The sequence below is a fragment of the Peromyscus leucopus genome, chromosome 8b (assembly GCF_004664715.2).
Source record: "Peromyscus leucopus breed LL Stock chromosome 8b, UCI_PerLeu_2.1, whole genome shotgun sequence".
Taxonomy (NCBI): domain Eukaryota; kingdom Metazoa; phylum Chordata; class Mammalia; order Rodentia; family Cricetidae; genus Peromyscus; species Peromyscus leucopus.
Genome location: NC_051086.1, coordinates 98,076,182 through 98,101,918, shown reverse-complemented (window position 1 = coordinate 98,101,918; position 25,737 = coordinate 98,076,182). Strand labels below are relative to the sequence as shown.

The 25,737-nt window shown below is 48.3% G+C and overlaps 3 protein-coding genes across 3 annotated transcripts in view; 2 read left to right on the top strand and 1 right to left on the bottom strand.

Annotated features, from left to right (window-relative positions):
- The window catches only part of Lrrc59 (leucine rich repeat containing 59), a 16,140-nt gene extending 5,479 nt beyond the window's left edge, over window positions 1-10,661 (top strand). Inside the window, exons 5-7 of the mRNA XM_028868973.2 lie at window positions 4,107-4,179; window positions 7,143-7,316; window positions 8,731-10,661. Of these exons, the coding sequence (XP_028724806.1) occupies window positions 4,107-4,179; window positions 7,143-7,316; window positions 8,731-8,978 (495 nt within the window). The 3' untranslated portion in view covers window positions 8,979-10,661. The remainder of the gene's footprint in view (window positions 1-4,106; window positions 4,180-7,142; window positions 7,317-8,730) is intronic.
- Eme1 (essential meiotic structure-specific endonuclease 1) lies at window positions 10,443-19,244 on the bottom strand. Its single transcript, XM_028868974.2, has 9 exons — window positions 19,120-19,244; window positions 15,940-16,742; window positions 15,726-15,853; window positions 13,624-13,710; window positions 13,413-13,531; window positions 13,115-13,235; window positions 12,769-12,884; window positions 11,256-11,445; window positions 10,443-11,058 (listed from the first exon to the last, which is right to left on the bottom strand). The coding sequence occupies exons 2-9, from the start codon at window positions 16,712-16,714 to the stop codon at window positions 10,882-10,884; spliced, it is 1,713 nt and encodes a 570-aa protein (XP_028724807.1). The 5' UTR covers window positions 16,715-16,742; window positions 19,120-19,244; the 3' UTR covers window positions 10,443-10,881.
- Mrpl27 (mitochondrial ribosomal protein L27) lies at window positions 19,161-25,737 on the top strand. Its single transcript, XM_028868976.2, has 4 exons — window positions 19,161-19,263; window positions 22,025-22,150; window positions 22,531-22,598; window positions 25,333-25,737. The coding sequence occupies exons 1-4, from the start codon at window positions 19,224-19,226 to the stop codon at window positions 25,537-25,539; spliced, it is 441 nt and encodes a 146-aa protein (XP_028724809.1). The 5' UTR covers window positions 19,161-19,223; the 3' UTR covers window positions 25,540-25,737.

The following is a 25,737-nucleotide window of genomic DNA, read 5'->3' as shown; positions in this document are numbered from 1 at the left end:
TTTGTTTCTTCAGAAACTATTCGGCTCCAGTCTGGCATTGTGTTGACAGTTGCTTTAGTTATTAGCTTAGTTTTTAAATGTTATCTTTTTTTTTTTTAAGAGTTTATTTTTGTTTTATGTGTATATGTGTTTTGCCTGCATGTATATGCACCACATGCAGCCCTGGTGCTGGAAGAGCCAGCAAAAGGTGTTTTTTTGGACTTAAAACCAGTTGTAAGCTGCCTGAATTAGATGCTGAACCCAGCTCCTCTGCAGGAGTCTTAACTGCTGAGTCATCTCGCCAGCCTCTTTATTTACTAGGTTTTAAATCTATGCATTTGTGTGTGGCGGCCGGAGGATGACATTGGTTACATCCTCAGGAATGCTGTTCACATCTTGAGAAAGAGGCTGTCCTTGACTCATTAGGCGAGATTGGCTGTCCAGTGAGATGCAGAGACCCTCTTGTTCCCACCTCGGTGCACTGGGATTACAGGTGTGTGCCACCAAGCCCGGTGTTCTCACTGAGTGCTGGGGGTCAAACCCAGGTCCACGTGCTTACAGGGCAGCCTTTCCACTACCTAAACCATCTCTCAGCTTCAGCAGTGTTTTACTAGGACAGAGTCCTGTGCCCTGGCTTTAGTAGGGTTAAAGCTATGACTTTTCTGAGGCAGCAATTTGGCCAATAAAGAAGTTAGGATTGAAGGCCAGCAAGGTGGGCCGATGGGTAAAGGCACTCAGTGTCGAGTCCGATGACCTGAGTCCCATCCCCAGGACCCAGTGATGGAGGGAAAGAACTGACTCCTGAGTTGGCCTCTCGCCTCCACATGCACACCTCCCCCTCCCCTCACACAGTTATAAACCTTTGAAAGGGTTAAGAGGGAGGAGGGAGGACGGAGATGGCTGAGCGGTAGAGAGCACATGCTCTTCTTGCAGAACACTCAGGTTTGACTTCCAGCACCCACGCTGGCCTTGACCTCAGAGATGCGCCTGCCTCTGCCTCCTGAGTGCTGGGATTAAAGGTGTGCGCCACCATGCCCGGCTTTAGATCTTTTGAAAAGGGGCTTAAGGTGTAGAAGTTTATAGCTCATGTCCTGACAAGAGAGTGAGGAACCAGAGACATTTGTGCAAGACAGACCTTCCCGGTGCCCAGTTTCCTTGATGATCCCTTACCTTGCTCATTGAGAGCAGCACTGTGCTCTCAATAATGCCCACTCTGGCAGTGGAACACCACTTCAGCTGAGCACCAAATGGCTTACTATGTCTGAGTGCTGTGGGAACAAGATAGACTTAGCTGTATTTCAGTTAATATAAGCTAAATGTATGGGAGGGGTCTCCTGTGAGCCTCAAAAGCAATGGCCTTCCCCCCCTCCAGCCCCACCCCCATCTACTCAGGGTTTATATAATGTCACCATCATTGTTACAAGAAACCAAGCTAAAAGGTAACATAACCAGGCAAGGCAACATAGGAAGCCAAGGCTCACATGGTCCGTGAATCCTGTTGTGAAAACTTGGTGTTAATGAACAATCTCTTTTCTGGAGACTCATAATGGCCACTACTTCTCTGCCCTACATGCTTTACACGTGTGTCTTACAGTCTTTATGACCTGGGAAGTGGCTGTTTCCCTTTTTTCTGACCTGTGAAATCTCAGTGTACATGCACCATTCATCTCTCCATGCAGCAGATAATGTCAGATGGTATGGAATTGATCATCCAGAGGGGACTGTGGTAGGGTGCTTGTCTAGTGTGCATGAAGCTCTGAGTCTGAGATCTCTAGGACAGCATAAAACAGAGTATGGTGGTGTAAGGCCATAATCCCAGCGCTTGTGATGAGGCAGGAAGATCAGAAATTCAAACTCATTCTTGGCTATGTAGTGTGTTTGAAGCCAGTCTGATTGACACCCATTGATATTTCATAGCTTATGACCATAGAAGTAGTTTGCATTTAGTGTGGAGGCCCCTCTGCTCACACATTTCTTCCAGACATGCTCCAGGTAGCGCAGTGCATTGTGGATGGTAACTAAAGCCACGGTCCTTGGCAGGACTGGCATGGCTGCCCCGGGCTGCAGCCCCTTCAGGTGCTTTAGAGGAGTGGCTTGGGGAGTCAGAAGAAGGTCGGAAGTTTCTAGAACAGCATCTGCCCCTAGGAACTTCCTTTAGGGGAGTCTCTTTCATTTCTGAGCTGCCTGTGTTTTCAGATCGTTTCTGACGGGACCTTGAGCCAGGGTAAGAATGGACGTCAGAGCCAGCCACACACTTGCTTAGTTAGTATCCAGTTTGGAGTGGGACCGGAGCTTTGGACTCTTGGGCTCTCGTCACCATCGTGGTCGCCCAGCCTCCAGTGCCTGCAGTTCCTTATTGGGTAGCCATTTGCATAAATTGGATTCCCTTGGGAGGTGCTGGTAGGTCCAAGTCCTAGGTTAGCAGTTTGTGGCTTCAAACCAGGCTGAGGGAGAGGGTTCTGCAGGCCGGCTGTGGAACCCCTCTTGGGATGAGTGTATGTGAGCTTGAGGTTTCCAAGAACTGAGTTATGCTGGAGTACTCAGATCTGTCACGAGGGTCCTTCTCCTGTGTTACTTTAGTTCAAGTTTTCCTTGTCCTCTTTATTCATGCAGTAAAAATGACGTGATTAGCAGCAGTGTTTATTGAGTGCCCATCGTGCTGCAGAATGCTGAGTGGCCAGAGCAAGTTACCACAGTAGGCCAGAGAAGCATATGTTACCTTTGGCTTCCAGATCAGAAAACTTGCTGAGATCACACAGTATGATAGAGTTTAGATTGCCAGGACCTCTGAGTTACACCCATGGAACACCAGCTTCTAAAATTACAGGACTAACAAAATAAAACAAAAACAAAAGCCAGGTGGTGGGGCAGACCTGTAATCCCAGCACTGCAGAGGCAGGTGAATATTTGTGAGTTCAAGGCCGCCTGATCTATAGAGCTAGTTCTAGGATAGCCAGGGCTACACAGAGAAACCCTGTCTTGAGAAAAAGAAATTATAGGACTGAAGGGGGTGGGTAGCTCAGTAGTAGAGCATGTGTTTAATATGTAGAAGCTCTACAAAAACAAATAAATAGAAATGAGAAAAGGATTTTGGCTCCTCCTCTGTGTCCACAGTGAGAACATGTGCGACTCTTTCAGTTAGAGGTCGTCATCCATGAGTTGAACCTGGGAATTTGGGGCCCTGGGTACTGATTACAGTGGGCAGTGTTTGGGCCTTTTTCTTGAGCTGTCTTCTGCTCAGCAGGTCAGTGCTCGGATCTCAGCTGTGCTACTTTGTGCTGTGTGCCCTGGGCACATCAGTCCGTCTGGATTTTCTTCCTTTTGTAATAGAAAGCCAGGCAGTCAGTCAGGTGGGTCTAGGGCCTTCACAGTCACACCTAGCCTGGGAACAAAACAGTTCCTGCCGGTGGCTTGCTGGTGGTGTGCTGGCTCATGCCTGTCAGGACTGCCACAAGTGCAGGGCTAGCCTGGGAGACTTACTGCTCATTACTTTATCTCAAGAAACCCAAACCAACAAGAAACCAGAGGGAATCACAGTGTGTGAACAGGAACAGGCTAAGGGCCTGTGTTAGCCAAAGGAGAGGGGTCAGGAGAACATGGTGAAGGAATACTGTCTCCCTGGGGACAACAGGGAGCCACTGGATGAATTATGTGAACTGTGAGGGTCATGTAAGTGACAGGACTTTTCATAGATTCTAGTTGTTGTTGTGTTTTACCGGAAGCTTTTTTCTGACAGTCTTATTTATGAACTGGACTCATGTGACTCTTCTGCAATGAAGGATTTAAGATACAAAGATAGGATTATCTCCATTGGCTCTGTCCCACCTTCGGGTCTAGGATTCTGAAATGAACAGTCTCTCTCTTTTTTTTTTTTTCAAAGATTTATTTATTATGTACACAGTATCCTGTCTGCATGTATGTCTGCTAAGAGGGCGCCAGATCTCATTACAGATGGTTGTGAGCCACCATGTGGTTGCTGGGAATTGAACTCAGGACCTCTGGAAAAGCATCCAGTGCTCTTAACCTCTGAGCCATCTCTCCAGCCCAGAACAGTCTCCTGAGTCCTGAACAGACGTGAGCTGTGAAGACTGCTGTCTGCGTAGCTCAGAGCCTCTTCTCTCCTGCAGGTGTTACAGCACATGAAGGCCGTGCAGGCAGATCAGGAACGAGAGCGGCAGCGCCGGCTGGAAGTGGAGCGAGGTGGGTGGCCATCCTCCTAGTCATCTTCCCTGCCTTAGTCAGCCAGCAGTCTTAGGCTTCCAGAACAGATCTCTAGGAGGGTGCTCAAGGGGGGCGGGGCATAGGCAGTATAGTGGCCTCCCTGTCACCTGATACCTTTCTCCATCCAGGCTTCCCTATAGTGCTCCACAGTAAGCAACTGCTTATCATGTCTCTGCTCTGAGGTGGCCATCTTCTGAGGGTGAAAGGGCCCCTTCAGCATAGCTGGAGCCAGGCGTGTGGGCACACACCTCTAAGGTCACTATTTAGGAGGTTGAGGGAGGAAGGTCACTGAATTTAGTGACAGCCTGGGCTGCAAAACAAGACCCTCATCTCAGAAGGCAAAACCCAAAATAAAGAACCAATGAGACAAAAACCCAGGTAAAGCCCCACAAACAAAACAAATCACTAGAGCAGACCCATCTCTGTTTCCAAACCCCCAGTATGAAACCTTCCCTCTAGGAGGACACTCCTTGGAGTTTTCAAGCCTGAGGGTGGGCAGATGTCTGTGATGCTTTCTGCTGTTCTCGGTCTGCTAGCTAGTCCTCTGTGTGACTCTTCACCGTCCCATGGAACCACATGCCTGCTCTTCTGGCTTGTCTTCACAACTGTGCCATCTCCACATATCTATCTTCTACCTCTCAGCTCAGGATCTTTTTGAAACAGGTTAGATGCTGCTGCGGTGTGCTTCAAGCTCTTTCTTGGCTTTCCATTGACCCTAGAGTGGCATCCCAAGTTAGTGAGGTGGGAGGTGGCCAGCAGGTCCACTGTGACCAAGGCCAGGCTCCTCCTCCACACAGAGGCAAGCATGCCGTTAAATTAGCATGTGCACACTTTCTTTGGCAGCACATAGACCACAGCTTAGCCATTCCTTTGCCTAGACACACTTAACTAAAGTTCCAGGATGGCCAGAACTATAGAGAAGAGACCCCCGTCTCAACAAACCAAACCAAACCAAACCAAACCAACCAAAAACCCCAAACCAACTTCAACAACAGACAAGGAAATGAGGTTGGGGTGGGGATTAGGCAGGTGGAGGCAGGTCTGGGAGGAGTTAAGAGGAGTAGGGTGAAGATGATCAAACTACTTTAGATGAAATTCTCAAAGAATTAATAAAAAATATTATGTCCTTATTTATTATGGGGTCTCATTATATAGCCCTGGCTGGAACTCACTATGTAGACCAGGGTGACCTCAAACTCAAAAAGATCTGCCTGCTTCTGTCTCTGGAATGCTGGGATTAAAGTTTTGCCCCACCATACTTGTCGTAAAGTATTATTTTTCCAAAGACAGCAAACAGACTGGAGAGCTGGTTCCGTGGTTATAAGCCATGGCTGCCCTTCTAGAGCAGCTGAGTTTCATTCCCAGCACCCTGTGGTGGCTCACAACCATCTGTTATTCAGTTCCAGGGGACCTGACACCCTCTGGCTTCCACAGGCATTGTGTGCACATGATGTACAGACATACATGCAGGCAAAACACCTATACACAGAAAGCTAAAGCTAAGCTTTAAAGAAAGAACACACTGTGGCCGTTAGAACTTGCCCCGTCTTCTTCCTCTGCATTTTCGTCTTGACTGGCTGGCTGACTTCCAAGCGGCCGTGGGAGAAAGGATGCGAACAGTATTGACTACTGGCAGTCCCTGAGCTCACCAGGCAGGAGTTACAACTGTCCTTGCTGCAGGCATGACTGCCATGGCAAGACAACTCACTCCTGCTATGTCCACTTCTTGCCAGCACCAGGTCCCAAGAAGCTGGGTGTGGCCTGTTCCTGGCATTCTCTGTGCCCAGCTGGAACACCGAGTGTTCGCATGGAAAGGAATGGTGGGAAGCCACTGTCCCAATGGGGCTACTGTTCAGCTCCCTTATGGATCTTCTAGGCATTCAAGCCCTAAAAGGGCATTAAGCCACCATTTTGTGGTGTTCTGACTTTGGAAACATGTATTTCAGGCTTCTAAATGACTAATTTGAAAATGCATTTTTAGAACCAATAATTTGGAAGTGGGATCTTCATGTAAGCACACATGAGCTGTAAAGTCAACCTGAGCAAATGTTGTGTTGAGTAGATTCTTTGTGAATTAAGTTGCTGTAACTCTTTAGAAAGATTGTACTGACTAAAGCCCTGACAGGAGCTCACCTCACCATCCTCCTCCCTGGTCCACGTTCATCCCACAGAACCAATACCTCCATTGTAGCTCGTTCTCCTTCTGTGCACTTTTGTTATTTTTGTGGGAGTCATTCTCCAGGCTGGTCTGAAACTGGAGGCTTACGATCCCCCACCCTCAGCCTTCTGACGATTTAGTTATTTACTGTGTGTGCCCATAGAACACGTGGGGTAAGAGGACAACTTGTGAGAGTCTGCTCTCTCCTATATGGGACCTAGGGATAAAACTCTGGTCATCAGGGGCTGGAGAGATGGCTCAGAGGTTAAGAGCACTGGCTGCTCTTCCAGAGGTCCTGAGTTCAATGCCCAGCACCCACCTGGTGCCTCACAACCATCTGTAATGAGATCTGATGCCCTCTTCGCTTGTAGCCAGGAGGAGTCTCTTAATAAGACTCAGTAAACCCCGAGAGAAACTGCATTTTTAAAGGGAAACTTACTTGGCCCTGGATGGTCTTTACCTCACTGTGTAGCTGAGGGTGACCTGGACCAGGTGATCCTCTGCTTCAGCTTCCTGAGTGCTGGGCGTACATTTTTCATAGATTTTCCCTTTATAGCCCAATCTACCCTCAAACTCATAATCCCACACACACCCCTCCGCATCTCCCACCCTGAGTGCTGGGATTATAGACCTGTGCTACTTAACTGTACCTGGATTCTCTCACCGTGTCTGTGTGAGCCATGGCATAAGGGAAAAGCGGATGAAGCCACACTTCATCACTCGGGCGGCAGCTGCTGGGGCTTGTGTGTGTGAGAAGAGTCATGCTCTTCATACTGTGTTGTAGAGGCAGAGAAGAAGCGGGAGGCCAAGCAGCAGGCTAAGGAAGCCAAGGAGCGCGAGCTGCGGAAGCGGGAGAAGGCAGAGGAGAAGGAGCGTCGGCGGAAGGAATACGATGCCCAGAAAGCTTCCAAGCGGGAGCAGGAGAAGAAGCCCAAGAAGGAGACAAATCAGGCCCCAAGTAGGTTTGCTTTTCGTCGACAGCATGCAGCAAGGGCGGAATGGTGGTTTGTACTCCTGTGCTTGCTCGTCCTTGCCTTTGAGCAGGTCACCTAATGTCACTACTGCCTGTCTGCCGAAGATGGGGCCGTACCTGTTTGCCAGCAGGGGAAGGAAAAGTGAGAAACACTCAAACAGTTCTTGCCTAAATTGGGCATGGTGTCACTTGGAGGTAGAGGCAGGAAGATTTCGACATTCAAGGCCGGCTTGGTCTGCAGGTCAAGTTCAGGACAGCTGGAGTGACGTAGTAAGGCCCTGTTTCCAAGCCATCATAAACCAATTCCCCACCTTTTTCTGCCTGAAATTCTCAAGCAATTTTTCATTATAAATGTAATGTGTGAAGCTGGGCATGTTGACACATATTCGTAACCTTAACACTAGGGAAATAGAGGCAGGAGGGTTGTAAGTTTGAGCCCAGACTGGGCTACAGTGAGAACTTATCTCAAAAACAAAAAAGGGAAATTAATATATCATCATGGGGCAGGGTGCATCTTAGCAAACAGCAGCCGCACAGTCCCTCGTTGGGAGTGTCGCATTTGTAATGTGGTATGCTTTACCCTCTGAGCTTATCTTGTTTAGGGGGTAGGGTGGGGTTTGAGACAGGGTTTCTCTCTGTAGTCGTTGCTGTCTTGGAACTCATTTTGCAGATGAGGCTAGCCTTGAACCTGGAGATCAGCCTGCCTCTGTCTCCCAAGTGCTGGGATTAAAGCCATGCACTACCGTGCCCGGCTCCTGAGCTTATGTTTTGAGAAAAGGTCTTGAAGTGTAGCCTAGGTTAGCTTGGAGTTTGTGATCCTCCTGCTTCAGCCTCTAGAGTGTTGCGATTAAAAGCATGAGCTATCACAACTGGCTGAGCTTTTCTTTTTTTAGAGATAGGCATTATTTTGCCACAGATTTTGTGCATAGTTTTTCCTTTGGAGACCGTTGCACCATAGCACAGACTATCCTCAAACTTCTTGTGATGTTTCAAGCTCCTGAGTGCTGGGATTACAGACCTGTGCCACCACACCTAGTTTACACATATTATATAATAGTGACATTTGAGATGTTAGTAGTTTGGACCCATCCCCCTAAGTGGATGGTAGTCTATCCCTTCTGAACACCCCCATGAGCTTCCTGTGATCCTGAGGGCCCCAAACCATCTATCTCCCTGTTACCAAAGAGAATGGAAGACCCTGGGGACTGAGTTACAGAAGGCAACAGGATGAATCCCATCTTCAGATGTAGTGTGTAGTTCTTAGCGACCTTGGGGAAGACTACATTTTGGGTTCTGAACAGCAGGAGTTCTAAAACATCTGCTCGGGACTTGAGAAGGGAGTGGATCTGCATGGATTATAGAGCTGCTTTCTACAAACTGACTTATTTTGTCCCTCCAGAATCTAAGTCTGGCTCTCGTCCTCGCAAGCCACCACCCCGGAAACACACACGCTCCTGGGTTGTGCTGAAGGTGTTGCTGCTCTTGCTGCTAATGTGTGTGGCCGGAGGGCTGGTTGCATGCCGGATGACAGGGCTGCAGCACCAGCCCCTCTGCAACAGCGTGAACACCGTCTACGACAATGCCGTCCAGGGCCTGCGCCATCATGAGATCCTCCAGTGGGTCCTCCAGACCGACTCCCAGCAGTGAGCTTGTCCTCAGCACCGCTGCCCCCCAGCCTTGGAGCTTGGATTCCTATGGAATTGGGTTCTGCTGGACACAACCTCTTTTTAGCGTCAGACCTACCTGCCATCATCAGATGGCTGCTGATTGGTACTTGAGACCTCCCCTTTGTAGGGCTTCTTTGTTCCTTAGTCAGGGTTCCCTGGTGGAATGAGGAGAAATGGAGAGGGGAGGAAGAGTCACCTGCATGCCTAAAGGAATAGGCTTAGGGCTGGGGAGAGAGAAGACCGAAGTTTTCTAGTCACACCAAGCTGTGCAAGGCAAGGTTCCTTTCTACTAAACGGTCAGCTGTCACTACATTTATACTTTTGTATGTCAGGCCCTTTCTTTCCTTCCTTCCTGGGTAGCCAGGACAGATTGGAGGGCAGTGTCTTACTGGGGACCAGGAATACTTGGATAAATCTAGCCTAAGCTGGGAGGGTGGGGTAATGTTTCCTGAAAGATCTCAGACATCTCAACATTTTAGGAGCGTACAAAATGCCCGGCTGTGAAGGTGACTTCACTGCCATTGGTCCAATGTAACACTTTGAGGCAGAGCAGGGGAAGCTGTCCATGACTTGCCTACAGTGTTCTAGCTGGTCTAAAGCAGACCCACCTCTCACTCCAGTTCTCTTCCTCTCCCTGATGTCATTTGGCCTCCTTTATAATGCCCAAGAGAATGAATTCTCACTAGAATTGTCTTAGCCAGAGTGAGTCTTTCATAATAGACAAGGCCTGCCACCCACAAGTAGATCTTATAACGTCAGGGTCCTGGGAAGCTCCTGTGGAATTTTGCCTCAACTTCAGCGGCTTCCACAAAATGGCAGTAGGCCAGTCTCCCCGCCTCAGTGTAGAGCATTAACTCCCTGGTGGTCTGGAAGCAGAGGCAGATCTCTGCAAAAGCTGCTCGGGGACACCTCCACTAGCACTTGGTGTGGTGAAATACCTCAGAGGCAGCCTAGAAACTTGACTTCCAAGAAGCAGGTCTAAGAGGTGATCTGGCCCTGTAACAGAAGGGAAGGCAGTAGAAAAGTGGGAGCCAAAGGTAAACAGTCACAGGGTGGTGCTGTAGAGTGGTACATATACATAATAAAAGTTAGCACAAACCAGGGCAGCGCCACCCGCCTTCCTGCTGCTACCGGAAGCATTTCTGCTCCCCTTTCCCTTGTCTCTTCACAGCAGCTGGATGAAAGATCAGAAACAACTGTGTCTCGGTGCTTATTTGCTAAAAACTCTCAATTGCGAGCTCCTTGACTCCCCTAAGGGACCAAGTTCTGTCATAGTTCAGAGAGCACCCTCGTGACCCATCCGGATAGGTCTGTCACTCAACCGTCCGTCCTGACACTGGAAGAAAGGCCTTTGTTTTCTCCTCCCCCATAGCTCTGCCGTGTAGGTCCACATCTTACTCAGAATCACTACACATTCCTTTAGTCTTCCTCCAAGCTCCAGAGCCATTGGTACAAATGCTTTATTGATAAAGTACATACTACACAAGGTGACATCATGAAAACAGAAGTCAGCCGAGTCACAGTTCCCTGGCTGGTTGAGGCAGCTCAGTGGCTGAGCCTAGTCAAGCTAACCCGCAGGCAGGAGTTCACTCTGACTTCGAGATTTGATGCTTATTCTTTGGATTTCTACAATGATTAAATCCGTGTCTGAGTGGTCTCCCTATCTTTCTCCTCTGTCTTGTGGGGGTCGACGGGCAGCGTAGGATGGCTGGTTGTCCATGCATGGCATCTGGTTTGCAGGGGAGGACCCGTAAATGCTGGTGGAGGTAGATTCCAGTTCCCACAAGGAGACTCAATCCCTAACTGTACCCAGGGCGTACTTCTGGCCCCTCTCTGCTGTCAGAGATCAAGGTTGGGGAAACCCAGCCTGTGGCTGAGGGGTGTCAGTCAACACTGTCTAAGATGAGATCCGGTTGCAGTGTGGTCATCTGAAGATAGATCCGCCTGGATAGTTCTGGCCCAACACGGCGGGAGGTGGCTGTCACACCTTCTCCACGGCGTACCTGTATGTCAGCCAGCAAATTCTGGCATTCTTGCTCGGAAAAACACCGCTGATATGCCTGGAAGTGGGAAATGACCCCTTAGTCCCATACCACCCATCCATGGCCATCCCTTGGTTCAAGAGCCGGGACAGGAGGGTAGTCAGGTCAGTTTGAGGCAGGGGACCTGTCTTTCCTCAGGCCAGACAACCCACACTGCTGACCGACATTCTTGGCCCCTCAGCAAAGCCTCCCCCAGGCCACCCATAGCGGTGTACCTGCACCAGGAGCTGTGGTGAGGCATAGGCATCCACAATGGCACTGGCCATTTCCAAACTGACTCGGTTCAGCTGCTGGATCTGCCTCCTCCAGACGAGCGCGAGTCCCCGACCAGCTGGGTCCACTTTCGTCCCTCCAGCCCAGTCTTTCTCCAGGCAGAAGGAAAAGCTGGTTTGATCCCGGAGCTTCCTGCAAGAGCACAGTTGGGAACCTAAGTTCCTCTCCTACTTATCTGTCCCTCGACTGTGGACTGAAAAGTTCTCCAGTGACCTGGAGGTAGACTCAGTGTTACATCAGGCCAGTCTGAGTCTCCCTTTGTTCTCAAGCACAGGGTTGGGTGAAGGTTCCCTTAAAAATTGCACTGAGTTGGGGGGTGGGGCGGGGCTGAGGATGATGGCTCAGCAGTTAAGAGCCCCGACTGCTCTCCCAGCGCGCATGGCGGCAGCTCACTACCACCCGACTCCAACTCCAAAGGCTCTGGTGCCCCCTTCTGCCGTCCTTGGGCACTGCACACATGTCATGCACACATGCAGGAAAAACCTCCATACACATAAAAAGAAGAAAATTGCATCTGGGGCCTCAGGGCATGAGTGAGTGGGTAAAGTGCTTGCTGTGTCTGGAACCCCAGACCTACAGAGGGTTATGGGATATGGAGACAACCCTGGAGTCACAGGCCAGCTATCCCTACATATGCAGTGGCAAAGGAGTTCCTGCATTTCCAGTAAGGGCCTGTACCTGAGGTTATTGCTCACACTCTCATACACGTGCATACACGCATATACACATGCAGAAAGATTAAAAAACATCCCCTGCCTGCATCTAGTCCTTTCACTAGAAAAGGTATTGGGTTTTTTTCCCTGATGTTGAGGCACAGGGGACTGAGAATTGGGCAATTTGAAATCTGTTTGATTCTCACTTGCTGGGGGCTTAGACGACTCAATTAGTTCTCAGTTCCCTCAATATAAAATAAAGCACCTGGACAGGACTGTCTCTGAGGTCCCTGAGTTTTCAGTTCTGACTAGGATCACTCAAGATCTAAACGGAATGAATCCTAGTAATCCAGCATCAACTTATACAATAGACTTACATCTAAGTTGAAGAGAGTATTTTTATAAAGGGCTGGAATCGAGGTCTTTATTTCATGTATGAGTATTTGCCTCCATGTATAAGTGTATCACTTGTCTGGTGTCCTCACAGGCCAGAAGAGGGTGTTAGATCCCTTGGAACTGGACTTATAGACAGTTGTGAGCTGCCATGTGGATGCTGGGAACAGTCTGGGTCCTGTACAAGAGCAGCAAGTGTTCTTAACCTCTGAGCCATCTCTCCAGCTCCCTAGGTTTGAGGCTTTTGCCAAGAATCTCCAGCTTAAGTAGGCTTCTGCCTAAAAACAGACACTGGGCTGGTGGCAGTTTAGGAGAAAGGCATATTTTCTCTGGCTGCAAGAACCAAGGGAAAAAGCATGACCTGGTGTGGGCAGAGGGTGGAGGTGGGGAGGCTAGCCAGGTCACTCACTTGAAGGGAGCTTCAGCCACAGCCTTTGTAAATGCACAGGCGAAGTCAGCCAGCTCTTTCCAGCTCTGCACCATCCGAACCTGGGCTTCTGTGTGTAGCTGCAGATCCACCAAAGCCTAGGAACCCAAAGGCAACAATAAACAACAGATTAGAAGAGTGGAGAGACTGGTCGGAAGTCTTCTCAGTGTTCACTAAAGCCACACTCAACCTCTTGGCTCTATTTCTCCCTTTCCTACTCCATCCAAGGCAGACAGAAGCGCTAGTGTGCCTTTTATTCGGTCTCAGTTAGAAACCTCGTTAGATAACCAGTGAGCACTCACCTGACCCGGGCAACAGGATTCCTTACCTCTTCCATCTCTACCCTGGACATCATGAGCCTTGTGCTAGACTCTTGTTTCTTCTGCTGCTTCTCTTTGGCCTGTTTATTTGCCGTTCCTGATTTTCTTCTCCTTGGAGGATTCTGAGCCCTGGAACAGCAGCCCCAAACTGAGCCAGGCAAGTGTTGCGAGACAACTGACGAGCATAGACCATGCTTGGCAGGGTCACCATCTTGCAGAACACCTCGTAGCCAGGGTGAATGAGCTTCCCCTTGATAACCCACGAACTGCCCCTTTAAGGCCTATATCTATAGGGCATATCCATACCTGAAGCATTTCTCCTGGTCCACAATCACCAGTGACAATGCCTTCCCTGTCCTTGCTGTGACATCAGTTACAAAGCCCCGAAGTGTCTCCTTCCCTTTCTCAGTGTTGCCCGGACTTCCCTGCATAGTGACAGAAAGGCCATTAACATTGGCTCCTTGGGAAGAGGCTGGAACCATTCCATGCCTCAGTTCTACCCCCCGGCCCTGCACACCTGCCCTAAGTTGTTGACCATGGACATGAAGGCCTCTGCCAGGAGCAACACCAGGATGGTCGGCTCTTCCTCCCAGTCTTTTCCATCCTGCAAAAGACCCGAGAACACAGCAAAGGGCAGGTCGGCAGCTGTGGTAGCAGTGGGTAGGCCGGATCTGGGTGAATGGCCCTATGGAATAGCCTTTCCTTCTCGGATGATGTCTTGGTGGCAAGAAAAACCACCTGTGATCCGGTGCCTCCCCCTCAACTGTTTGTTCAGGGCTGGTGCACTGCATCTCAGAGACAGACTATGAACAGGGTGGGTAAGGTGATCCAGTGGCTAAAAGTACTTGCCACACAAGCCCGGTGACGGGAGTTCGATGCCTGGAACCCACGTAAAAGTGGAAGGAGAGAAGAGATGCCACAAAGCTGTCCTCCGACCTCCACACATGCACCACGGCGCGCGCACGCGCACGCACACACACACACACACACACACACACACACACACACAACCATAACACATTTTTAAAGTTGAGAGTGGTGGTGCACACCTTTAATCCCAGCTCTCAGGAGGCATTGGTAGGGAGATCTCTGTGAACTCAAGGCCAGCCTGGGCTACATCGAGTTCCAGGGCACTCAGGGCTACACAGAGAGACCCTATCTCAAAAATAAATTAAACTAAATTAAAAAAGGAGAATAAGAAAGGATTGCCAGGCGTGGTGACGAATGCCTTTAATCTCAGCACTTGGGAGGCAGAGGCAGGCGGATTTGAGTTTAAGGCCAGCCAGGGCTACATAGAGAGACCCTATCTTAGAACAAAAAAGGAGGGGGCATCGGTGCTGGGTATGTAGCTCAACACTAGAGTGTTTACTTAATACACATGAAGCCCTGCGCTCCATCCCCAGCAGCACCAGGGAAAAAAGATGAAAAAAAAAAAACCTTCATCGGACCAAGGGCTCAGTCAAAGCTAAGGTGCTTCAGGGCCAACCACCCCACAGAAACAGGGTGCTGAAGAGCGACTGGGAGCAAGACTTGGGCAGTTTTCTCACGGTCCCTAGAACCCAAATGCAAGACTCCTAACATAGCAGGGTGCAAGTGGGGGGGCTCTGGGGTCGAGTTCCAGCTGTGACCCGGAAGCAGGCATTCAGCTTTTCTGATCCCATGTCTCTATCTGGGAAGTGTGGAGATTTCAGCCTTCGGGACAGCTGTGATCGGAACAAGAGAGAACGTGCAAAGTGTCTTCAGAGACAAACTGCTCTGTGAAGATAAGAGGTTTTGTTGTTTGTTTCTGAAACAGGGTCTCAATATATAGTGGCCTGATCATTATATACAAACCAGGCTGCTTTCAAACTCAGAGATGCACCTGCTTCTGTCTCCGAAGTGCTGGAATTAAAGGCGTGTGCCACCATGCCCAGCTATGAATATAGTTTTGCTAATAATACAAGTTAAATGTGTAGGTGACTGTCCTAAGTTACCGAGAGAGCTGTGAGGGACACAGGAGAGGGAGATGGACATCTTAATGTCTCGTTTCTAAACTCTTGAAGGGTAGAGTGTCTGGATTCATGGATAGGGAGAATGGTGGGAACAGTCAGTACAGCACCGTGAGACGCCGGGCTGGAGGATGAATATGTGCCCTAAGCCTACCAGATGCTAGTGCCAGGATACCTCACCTAGACCCTCCAACAGGGGAAAGTGACGTTACCAGTGGCCTCACACCACAACAGGCAATTGAAGTACAAGCAGTTGAGCCAGGATCTAAACACAGCTGCTCCAGTCCCCAAGTCCAGTTAGAGAACTGGGGAAGACACACAGATTCTCTTCCCCTGTCCCACTCTGCCTAACTGTGTCCAGACACCACAGGATCCCCAGGCCCCTGGGCTCCCAGCTAGGAACCTACGTGGTACACTGGAGGGGAAGAGAATGAACTCTGCCCGTTCATTTCCCTGGCTTGCCCGTCATAGTGGCGGCCCTCTCACTCTTCTGGATTCTGCTTGCCACTTCCTCCCCTCATCCCTTCAGACTTGGGGACAGTAACAGCTGTGTCACTCAGCCCCAACCAGGGGCAGTGCGGCAGTCCTAGAGGGTGAAGGGGCAGGAGAGTCTCCAGCCAGAAGCTCGTACCTCTACCAGCTCCGTCCTCCTCCTCCAAGTGATACTTCGAGGCACAGCCTGGGCTTCAATCACGCAGCTGCACTCCATAGACTGCAGTGCTCCCAGGAGCTGGCCCCCACCTTCCATCTGTAAAAGCTCTGCAATAGATTGGAAGGGACTGGTCACGGGGGGAGTCCAGGACACGGACAGCCGGGCTCAGAGGGGAACTGGAATATGGGAGAACCTGGGTCCAGCACCACCACAATATGCTTGAGGCATTCCTCCGGCCTCCGGGCTTGCAGCCTATGGACCGTCGCTGCCTTCTTTTTCTTCTCGTGCGGCCTTGGGGTGTTTTCCTTCCTGCTTGCTTGGCTTGGCTGCCAGCATCCCTGAGAGCCTCTTCTCTGGACCTTCTGACTGCGCTTGGTTCTCTTCTGAGGTAGAGGGATGTCGGGAACTGTTTTAGTTACTGCCAACTCGCTGCGGGTAGACTGGTGATCTGGGAGCTGATGGCACAGATGGTCTAAGACAGAGTCCCCGTCATTTGCTGGGCTCTTCTCTAAGGCACTGCGCAGAGGAACAGCAGCAGGGATCTTTGGAAATGGCTGCTTTTTCCAGTCACATGGTCCACTTGTATTATTTTGATGATCCAAAACAGTTTTAAGTGAGGAGCTAGAGTGCCCAGGGCTCAGCTGCTCGTGTGTCAGAAACTTGCATGTGATCCGCTCGGCCAGGGGGACAAATACATCTTCATCCTCACTTCCGCTGCTTAGCACTCTGACCGGCTCTGCCTGGGTGGGAGCTTCAGCTGCATCTAGGACAAACGGCGGATCGTCCAAGCCTGGTGACGGAGGACAGGAGGCCTCGGAATAATCTGACGTGACCACCGCTACGTTCTCCCTCTGAGGCTGATTCCTGTCAGCTGAAGGTGGTTCCTTCTTCAGAAAGGCAAATGTGGGCAGTTCCTCAGAATCACTCTCTGTGGAAAGCAGGGAGAGGGACGGCTTTCTTAGAGCCATCTCTAACACACGCTATCCAATTAATTGCCTAAAAGGAGAGAGCAGACATATATGAGACCATCCAAGCTGGTCTGCTAGAGGTGGCCAAGCTTTATGAAGATAAATACGTTAAGAGAAGCAGAGAAATAGGGCGTGCCCCAACACATTCAATCCGGAACTCAAAATGGACACACTGGTACGCCAACAGGATCCCCTCTTCAAAACCTTTCTAGGTCATGGTGAGTTATAATCAAAATATAGTTACTATTACAAAACTTTAATGGGAATACTAACAAAACACAATACTAGCCCCTTGCTGATCTCTGCATTCAACACAGTTTTCTGTTTTGTCTTTTTGAGAGAGTCTCACGTAGCTCAGGCTTGAATTCATGTAGCTGAGAATGACTGTGAACTGATCTCCCTGCCTCTCACTCACAAGTGCTAGGATTACAAGTATGCACAATAATCCCTGATTTGACATGGAGATCATTAAAAATGTTCTAAAAATATTTGTGTTTGTGTGTGGGTGTGTGCATACCCCAGCCCATATCTGGCAATCAGAGGACTTGCAGGAAGTTGGTTTTGTCTTTCCACAATGTGAGCCCTAGGGATTGAACCCATGTCATCAGGCTTGGCAGCAAGCACCTGAGTCATCTCCCTGGCCCCTAACATGGAGATCTCTACAAAAACACACAAAACAAAATAAAAACCATGCTGGTGCTGGAGATAGCGGTTAAGAGTTTGTACTGCTCTTACAGAGGACCAAGTCCAGTTCCCGGCACCCACCCTGGACAGCTCTTACAACCACCTGTAATTTCAGCTCCAGGATGATCTAACGCCATCTTCTGGCCTCCAGACACATCAAATAAAAACCAGTAAACTTTAAAAAAACATAGGTTAAAAAGATGGCTCAACAAGCAAAGACGCATGTCACCTAGGCTGCTAGCCTGAGTTCAGTCCCCAGAACTGACATGGTGGGAGGAGAACTGATGCCCAAAAGTTGTCCTCTGATCTCCACATGCATACCTGAGTGTGCTTGTGTGCATACACCTCCACACAGTGAAGGAAAAATAATAATTCACATAATTACTTTCTATTTTAATTCACATTTATAAGTCCCAGAAATAGTATATATTATTTAAAATATAGTTTAGGAGTTGGAATAGTAGTTCAGTGGTAGAGTGCTTTCTTAGCATGTATAGAGTCAAGCATGGGTTTAATCCCCATCATTACACTTAGCAGGTAAACAAATAAATCACTCATACAGATTAATAGGGTCTAGTATGTTTGTATTGTTAACCATTACCATCATCTAATTCCAGAAAGCTTTTATCACCACCAAAAGAAATCCTATTAAAAACTGGGCAAGCTGGTCCACAACTGCAATCCCCCCTCTTGGGAGGAAGATACAGGAGGACACTTTGAGTTCAAGAACAGCCTGCGGTGGCGGTGGCGGTGGCGGTGGCGGTGGCGGTGGCGGTGGCGGTGGCGGTGGCGGCGCACGCCTTTAATCCCAGCACTTGGGAGGCAGAGGCAGGCGGATCTCTGAGTCTGAGGCCAGCCTGGGCTACCAAGTGAGTTCCAGGAAAGGTGCAAAGCTACACAGAGAAAGTCTGTTTCGAAAAACAAACAAACAAACAAAGAACGGCCTACATGACATAGCGAGATTGTATCAAAAGAGAAATGCTACAACCATTAAAGTCATTCCCCATTCTTTCCCTCTCTCAGCACCCAACAACCATTCTGTATTCTGTATATTTCATATAAGCACACAGTATGTGCGTCTTGTGGCGGGTATCTTTCACATTCATGCTCTCAAGGTCCTTCTGTGGCAGTACTGTGCTCCAGCAGTGCCTTCCTTTGTGTAACTGAATACTATTCCATTGTGTGGATAGGCAAAAATTTGTTTAAGCATTTATTGCTTGATGGACAGTTTGCTTCCCTTTCTTGGCTATAATAAATAATGCTGCTACAAATATTCACGTGCAAATATTTTATTTTATTTTATATTTTTATTTTTTGGTTTTTCGAGACAGGCTTTCTCTGTGTAGTTTTGGTGCCTGTCCTGGATCTCACTCTGTAGACCAGGCTGGCCTCGAACTCAGAGATCCGCCTGCCTCTGCCTCCCGAGTGCTAGGATACAAGGCGTGCGCCTAGGATAATCCTTGAAACCTTCTTGGATCTCAGTTTCTTTAACACAATACTTACCAATAACTTAGGTTTGTAGGAATTAAATGAAATTGTGCATCTACAACCAGCTTAGCACAGAGTCTGGCTGAGCCTCATCCTGGTCCCTCCCTAGGCTCCGGGTGACTTCCGCAGTGGGACAAACGTCCATGCCGGCCATCTCCCGCCTCTGAGGCCAGCGGGCCATTGCAGAAGCCCCCGGAGGTACCTGCAACAAACCCCAGGAGATCTGCGCTCACCTGGTACTGCTCCCGCCACTTTTTGAACTGTACGCAGGATCCGGAAGTAGAGCTCCTAGTAGCGGAAGCAGATTTCCCAGCCCGGAAGCGAATGCAAAGGAAACATGGCGTCGGCAGTTCTTGCGCTGAGGACAAGGGCAGCAGGTAGCTCAGTGCTGTGGCTGTTGTGGGGCGAGGCAGCAGGGAGGTTGGGAGATGGAAACTGGATCTCATGGTGAACCCTGGATGCCAAAGGAGAGAGGGGATCGCGACCCGTGGAGGCCGACTGTCTCCGGTCACGTGACCCGTGGTGGGCGGTGCTGCCGGAGGGTGGGCGTGCAGGGCGAGAGCGTTACTCTGCATCTCATTATGTGAATCCCTTCGTTTATGGAGAAGAATAAGTTCAGGAAAGTCAATCGAGTCGTTATTCAGGACTTTTTTTTTTTTTTCCTCACTGTGTAGTTTGCGTCTTAGTGCTGAGTTTTCAAGCGTATGCGACCATGACCAACGCTCAGGTCTGGTGAGACGCTGTTGAGGGTATCAGCATAAACGGGATTGCAGTCCCTTGTAAGTTCACTAGGTAAGGCAATACACACGAAAATAACTTAGTCGTAGCTGTGATAAATGCTGTGAAGAGTCTTAGATTAGGTCCTCAAGGAAGTCTTTTGAAGAGATAAAACTATTAAGACTTAAAAGAGACAGACCTAACCCTCTTGTAGAGAGAAAGCAAGAAAGTGACTTGATCTAGTCTTATATTTTGAGTAGCAAGTTAAGAGGAGACGGGCTGGATGCAAATAAATAAACAGACATGAAAATGAAACCAGGTGGGACCAGAAATGGTGGGCCTTGTAATCCCTGCACTTAGGAGCCTGAGACAGGAGGATTACCTCAGGTCTAAGACCAGCCTGGATCACAGTCTCAAAAGCTATAAATAAATAAAAATAACCAATATGGCAAACCAGCCGGAAAACTGGAATAGTAGCCATGCTATAGGATAATTTGGCCAAGATATACGTGATGATGGTAGTGAACTTGGAAGGAAGGAGATGAATAGGACATCGGTTCTGAAGATGGACTCCACAGGTCTTACTGGTCTGTAAAATGAGGGAAGAGAAGTAACCTGCAGGTTCCCCTTGTTTTTCACAAGAGCAAAGATAAATGAAACAATGTAGATGAAGCAAAAGTCAGTCACCATAAGTCAGTGACTAAAGCCAGGTAATACATGTCTGTAACAACAGTATTTATGTGAGGCTGAGGCCAGAAGATTGCAAATTCAAGGCCTGCTTGGGCTACAGGGAAAAAAAAAAAATGGATGTTTAAAGTTAGCAAGATTCCAGTGCTGTACATTGAACATGTCTCTCTAAGTTCTCTTTCCTTTTTTTATTTTTATTTTCATTTTTTATTTATTGTTTGTTTTTGAGACAGGGTCTTACTATGTAGCCCTGGCTGTCCTGCTGGAACTCACTCTGTAGACCAGATGGCCTTGAACTTACAGAGATCCACCTAGCTCTGCCTCCTGAGTGCTGAGATCAAAGACATTCTTGTGCCATTCTGCCTGGCCCGCTCTGTAGGTTCTCATCTCTAGTCCTGTATCCCAGCTAGTTTCTGCTTTCACGAGAATTTGAGAAACATAGGTAACTTGCACTACGAGCTTATGCTTCAAACACCCTTGAAGCTTCTCTACGGGTACTGATACGATCCTATAATTTTGTCTAGAGACCTAGAAACAGACTGCCAACTGCCTGTGTTAGCCTGAATTTTATGTGTATGCTTGTATGTATGTGTGCCATGTTGTGTGCCTGGTACCCACAGAGGTCAGAAAAAGCCATCGGATCCCCTGGAACTGGAGTTACAGATGGTTGTGAACCACTGCATGAGTGCAAGAAATTGAACTGAGGTCTTCTGCAAGAACAGTCAGTGCTGTTAACCTCTGAGCTGTCTCTACAGCCCCATTAGTATGCTTTTTAGATAATGTTTTTTTAAATAATTTGTTTATTTTTATTTTATGTGCATTGGTGTTTTGCCTGCATGTCTGTCTGTCTGAGGGTCCCCTGGAACTGGAGTTACAGACAGTGGTGAGCTGCCATGTGGGTGCTGGGAATTGAACACGTGTCCTCTGGAAGAGCAGTCAGTGCTCTTAACCCCTGAGCCATCTTTCCAGCCCCCGATAATTTTTTTTAAAGTATTTTTATTCTTTGAGAATTTTATTTTTAGGTACAATGTATTTTGACCACATCTACCCCCTTCAACCTCATTTATTTAAAATAAATGTTGTTGAGCACTTTGGGGTGAGTGAAGAGGTCAGAGTAGTGCTGATCTTGGTTGAACATCTGCTGATGGGCTGTGGGAAGAAAGGACCTTTTGAAATGACCAGCTGCCTGTCAGAACCACCCTGACAGGCTGTTCTTCTGGTGTGCAGTTGACAGGTGTTCAGTGGGTGAGTGGATAGCTCTGAAAGGGGTTAGTGAGGGAAGCGAAGGCTCTTTCCATGTCCCATGGTCCGGCCTTTCCCTAGGGCATGGGACTGAATTTTTGAAGCAGGCCACTCTCTGATGTCCACTCCTGTCTCCATACTCAGCAGGACTGAATGTGTCAGGAGCCAGAGCACATGATGTTTATTCTTTTCTCCATTTAAGCTCATTGCCTGCCCTCCCTGACTCACAGATACACACACACACACACACACACACACACACACACACCACCCCACACCATGCTTACCTCTTGGCCATTCCAAGGATGAATTGCTCTCTGCCCAGGCATTCTCTGAATACCATACACTTAGCATTCTTGTTTCCTTCACACCTTTCATCCTGTTCATCTCCCTTGCTGCTTCTCAGTTTAGCAAATGATCCACAGAGGCAAAGAAAGTGCATCCTTTTGGGAGCCCCTCCGAGCAGTGTTTCTGTTTTCTCTGCACTTGCAGCCCTGTTGAGCCCCGAGGCTGCTCCGGCTCTGGCCGTCAGATATGCATCCAAGAAGACAGGCGGCAGCTCGAAGAACCTTGGTGGGAAATCGCGAGGCAAACACTATGGCATCAAGAAAATGGAGGGTGAGGGTGTGCTTGGTTCTGTTTTCCATCTGTGTCCCATGATGCTGCCCTGCTCTTTCTTAGACAAACTGAACCACCACGGAGCGCCTCACTCTGTGCTCTTGAAGTTCACCATAGCATTGGCTCCATATTGAAGGGGCAAATGAGATCTAGGGAGGGGTAGGGGCCCCATTGATTTCTGGTTTCTTAGCCATGCAACCAAAAAGAGGCTGCTGGATGAGGGGGTCAGGCGCTATTTTGTAGGACCATCTTGGAGGTGTTGTCCAGGAGCAGGCTTGGAGGCTGGTGGCTGCCCTGTGCTGTTGTGATTTCTTCTTAGCATTGTGCCGTGCTTCTGTGAACACTGGTGCAGTCAGCTCACCCGTGGACTTCTCTTTTAGGTCACTATGTTCATGCTGGTAACATCCTTGGCACTCAGCGTCAGTTTCGATGGCACCCAGGCGCCCATGTGAGTTGCTCTGTGCCCTTCCCCCTTCTCTTTCCTGGGGCGGCCTTTTCATGTTCATGCCTTTTGTCCTCAGCCTGTCCCTCTGAGGTGGATGTCATCTCTATTTTATGGTTGAAATACCAGAGGCTCGGAGAGTGGTGGAACTCTAGTTAAAGCTGAGATTTGCCTAACATTAGATCATAGCATGTCCTGGGCCTCATTTTTCTCTTCCATAGAAAATGCAAGTGGGTTATATAATGATCTGATATATGGGGCATTTGCAGCTGCCTGAGGACCTAGAAACAATGTGCTTAAAGTACAGTTATCTTCTGAAAGTGGCATACTTCTTACTGATACATTTACTTTTCAGTGTTTTTATCAATTTGTAATTTTAAGACATTTCCCCTCTTATGACTCAAAGGGAAGAAATATTTTTTATTCTATTAGAATCAGATTCAATAAATACTTTTTCTTCAGTTAAAAACAACATCAAAGGAGCTGAGAGATGGCTCAGCAGTTAAGGGAACCTAGATTCAATTCCCAGCACCCACATGATGATTCATAACCATCTGTAACTCCAGTTCTAGGGGATCTGATGCCCTCTCTTTCCTCAATGGTAGCAGGCATGCAAGTGGTACACAGACATACATGCAGGTAAAACACTCACATACATAAAATAAAAATCGTAAACATCAAGTCCAGCATAGTGGTGGTGTATGCCTTCAACCCAGCACTCAAGTCAAAGGCAGGCGGATCTCTTGAGTTCAAGGCCAGCCCAGTCAACATATTGAGTTCCAGGCCAGCTAAGACTATAGAGTAAGAACCTATTAGTAATCCCCACTCTCAACCCCCTCCCACAAAACGACATTGATGTGAATTCTTCACTGAAATAATAACAGTGGAAGCTGATATGTTTGAGCTAAGTGTGCTCCAAGTTCTTCATGGTCCATTCCCTCCATCCTTAAGATGACCCTGGGAAGTAGGGAGTTTATCCACATTTTGCAGACACAGGAAAGTAACTTGCTGAAGATCACATGGTATTTAGCAGAGCTAGGATTTGAACTGTATTATTATAATTATTATTTTGTTGTTTATTTGTTTAGAAAGGGTTTCCCATATTGCCTAAGCTGGCCTTGAATTTTCCATCCTCCTGTCGCAGCCACCTGAGTGTTGGGATTACAGCTGGTGCCAACTCTCCTGGCTCATAGACTCATGCTTTTAATCAGAGAGAGACACCGGATGGTGCGGACTGCTTGTGTATGGCTTGCCACACATCCGGTTTTTGTTGTTTGTTTTTGAGACAAGGTCTCCTTGCTATGTACCTCTGGCTGGCCTGGAACTTTCCATGTTTCCTAAGCTAGTCTTAAAAATTACAGTGATCCCCTTCTAAGTCCTGGCAAACATTGCCATGCCTAACTTACTTTCTTTCTTTTCTTTTCTTTAAGATTTATTTATTTATTATGTATACAGCATGTATGCCTGCAGGCCAGAAGAGGGCACCAGATTTCATTACAGATGGTTGTGAGCTATCATGTGGTTGCTGGGAATTGAACTCAGGACCTCTGGAAGAGCAGTCAGTGCTCTTAACCTCTTAGCCATCTCTCTAGCCTCTTTTTTTGTTTTCTTAAGAAATATCTGTCTGTCTGTCTTGTCTGTCTATGCCTGTATCTTCCTATCTTCCTCTATCTATCTATCTATCTATCTATCTATCTATCTATCTATCTATCTATCTATCTATCTATGTCTGTGTGTGTGTATATTCTAGGAGGCCAGAAAAGTGTTGGATTATCTGGAACTGGAGTTTCAGGCAGTTGTGAGCTGCTGTGGGTGCCGGGAACTCACCTCAGGTCCTCTGGAAGAACAACAAGTGCCTCTAGCCACTGAGTCATCTCTCCAGCCCATCCGGTTTTACTATACATCTAATTTATTTATTTATTTATTTATTTATTTATTTATTTATTTATTTTTTAAAAAATACATCTAATTTCAAGTTGTAAAAGAAAAAAAGTATAGGCAGTTTAAAAATCTGTAATAAGGGGCTGGTGAAGTGGCTCAGAGGTTAAGAGTAAACTCTTCCAGAAGTTTTGAGTTCAATTCCCAAGAACCACATGGTGGCTCACAACCATCGATAATGAGATCTGGTGCCCTCTTCTGGCCTGTAGGCAACATGTAGGAGAAATACTGTATACATAATAAATAAATAAATCTTTAAAAAAATCTGTATTAAATTATTTATTAAAACACTTTGTATTATCTGAAGAGGGGGTTGGGAATAATAAATCTAATGCACTAAGTAAGAAATGAGTATAATGTTAACCTCAGGACTTAGCTGTGAGCACTTACTGTGTAAGCGCTGTGTGTATTCGCCGATGTCATTGCTGTTTTGTTAGCATATGCAGGACCCCACAATCTTGATCTGTATTTCCATGAACCTAAACTTAGTAACTGTAAACAGAGCATGCTCTCAGGGGCAGTGAGCTGTGGCTCCTTTGTGGGCCTGGCTTGGGGATCTGTCCGCTGGCGCTTCTGCCGAGCTGTGTTGACATTACTGCTCTTACCCGTGTTTTCTTTTCCCTCCTCTCCTCCGGAGCTGGTGAAGGAGCAGAGGCAGAGAAGTGCCAAGCAGGAGAGAGACCTGAGGGACTTCCCAGAGCCTGCCCTTCTGCTCCAGACTTGGCTCTGAAGGAGAATCTGGCCTGAGGCCGTGGGGCAGAGCACCTGCCCAATTCCAGCTGACCAGCTCTGTGTCTTGCAGGTGGGACTTGGGAAGAACAAGTGCCTCTATGCCCTGGAGGAAGGGATAGTCCGCTACACGAAAGAGGTCTACGTGCCCAATCCCAAAAACGCGGAGGCTGTGGATCTGGTCACCAGTCTGCCCAAGGGTGCTGTGCTCTACAAGACTTTTGTCCACGTGGTTCCTGCCAAACCGGAGGGAACCTTCAAACTGGTAGCCATGCTTTGAAGTCCTTCTGACTGGATGGAGCCTGGAGCCCGGGTCACAGGACCATGCGATAGTGGAGGTCAAGGGTCAGGGTGAGGGCAAGGTCCCCACAGAACAGGCCTGTGGATGGTGACTCTGCAGGAGCCTTTGGGCTGTGACTGCTGGAAACCCTTCGGAAGCTCCGACAGGAGCATCAATAAAGCTAGCTGGAGTCCTGCA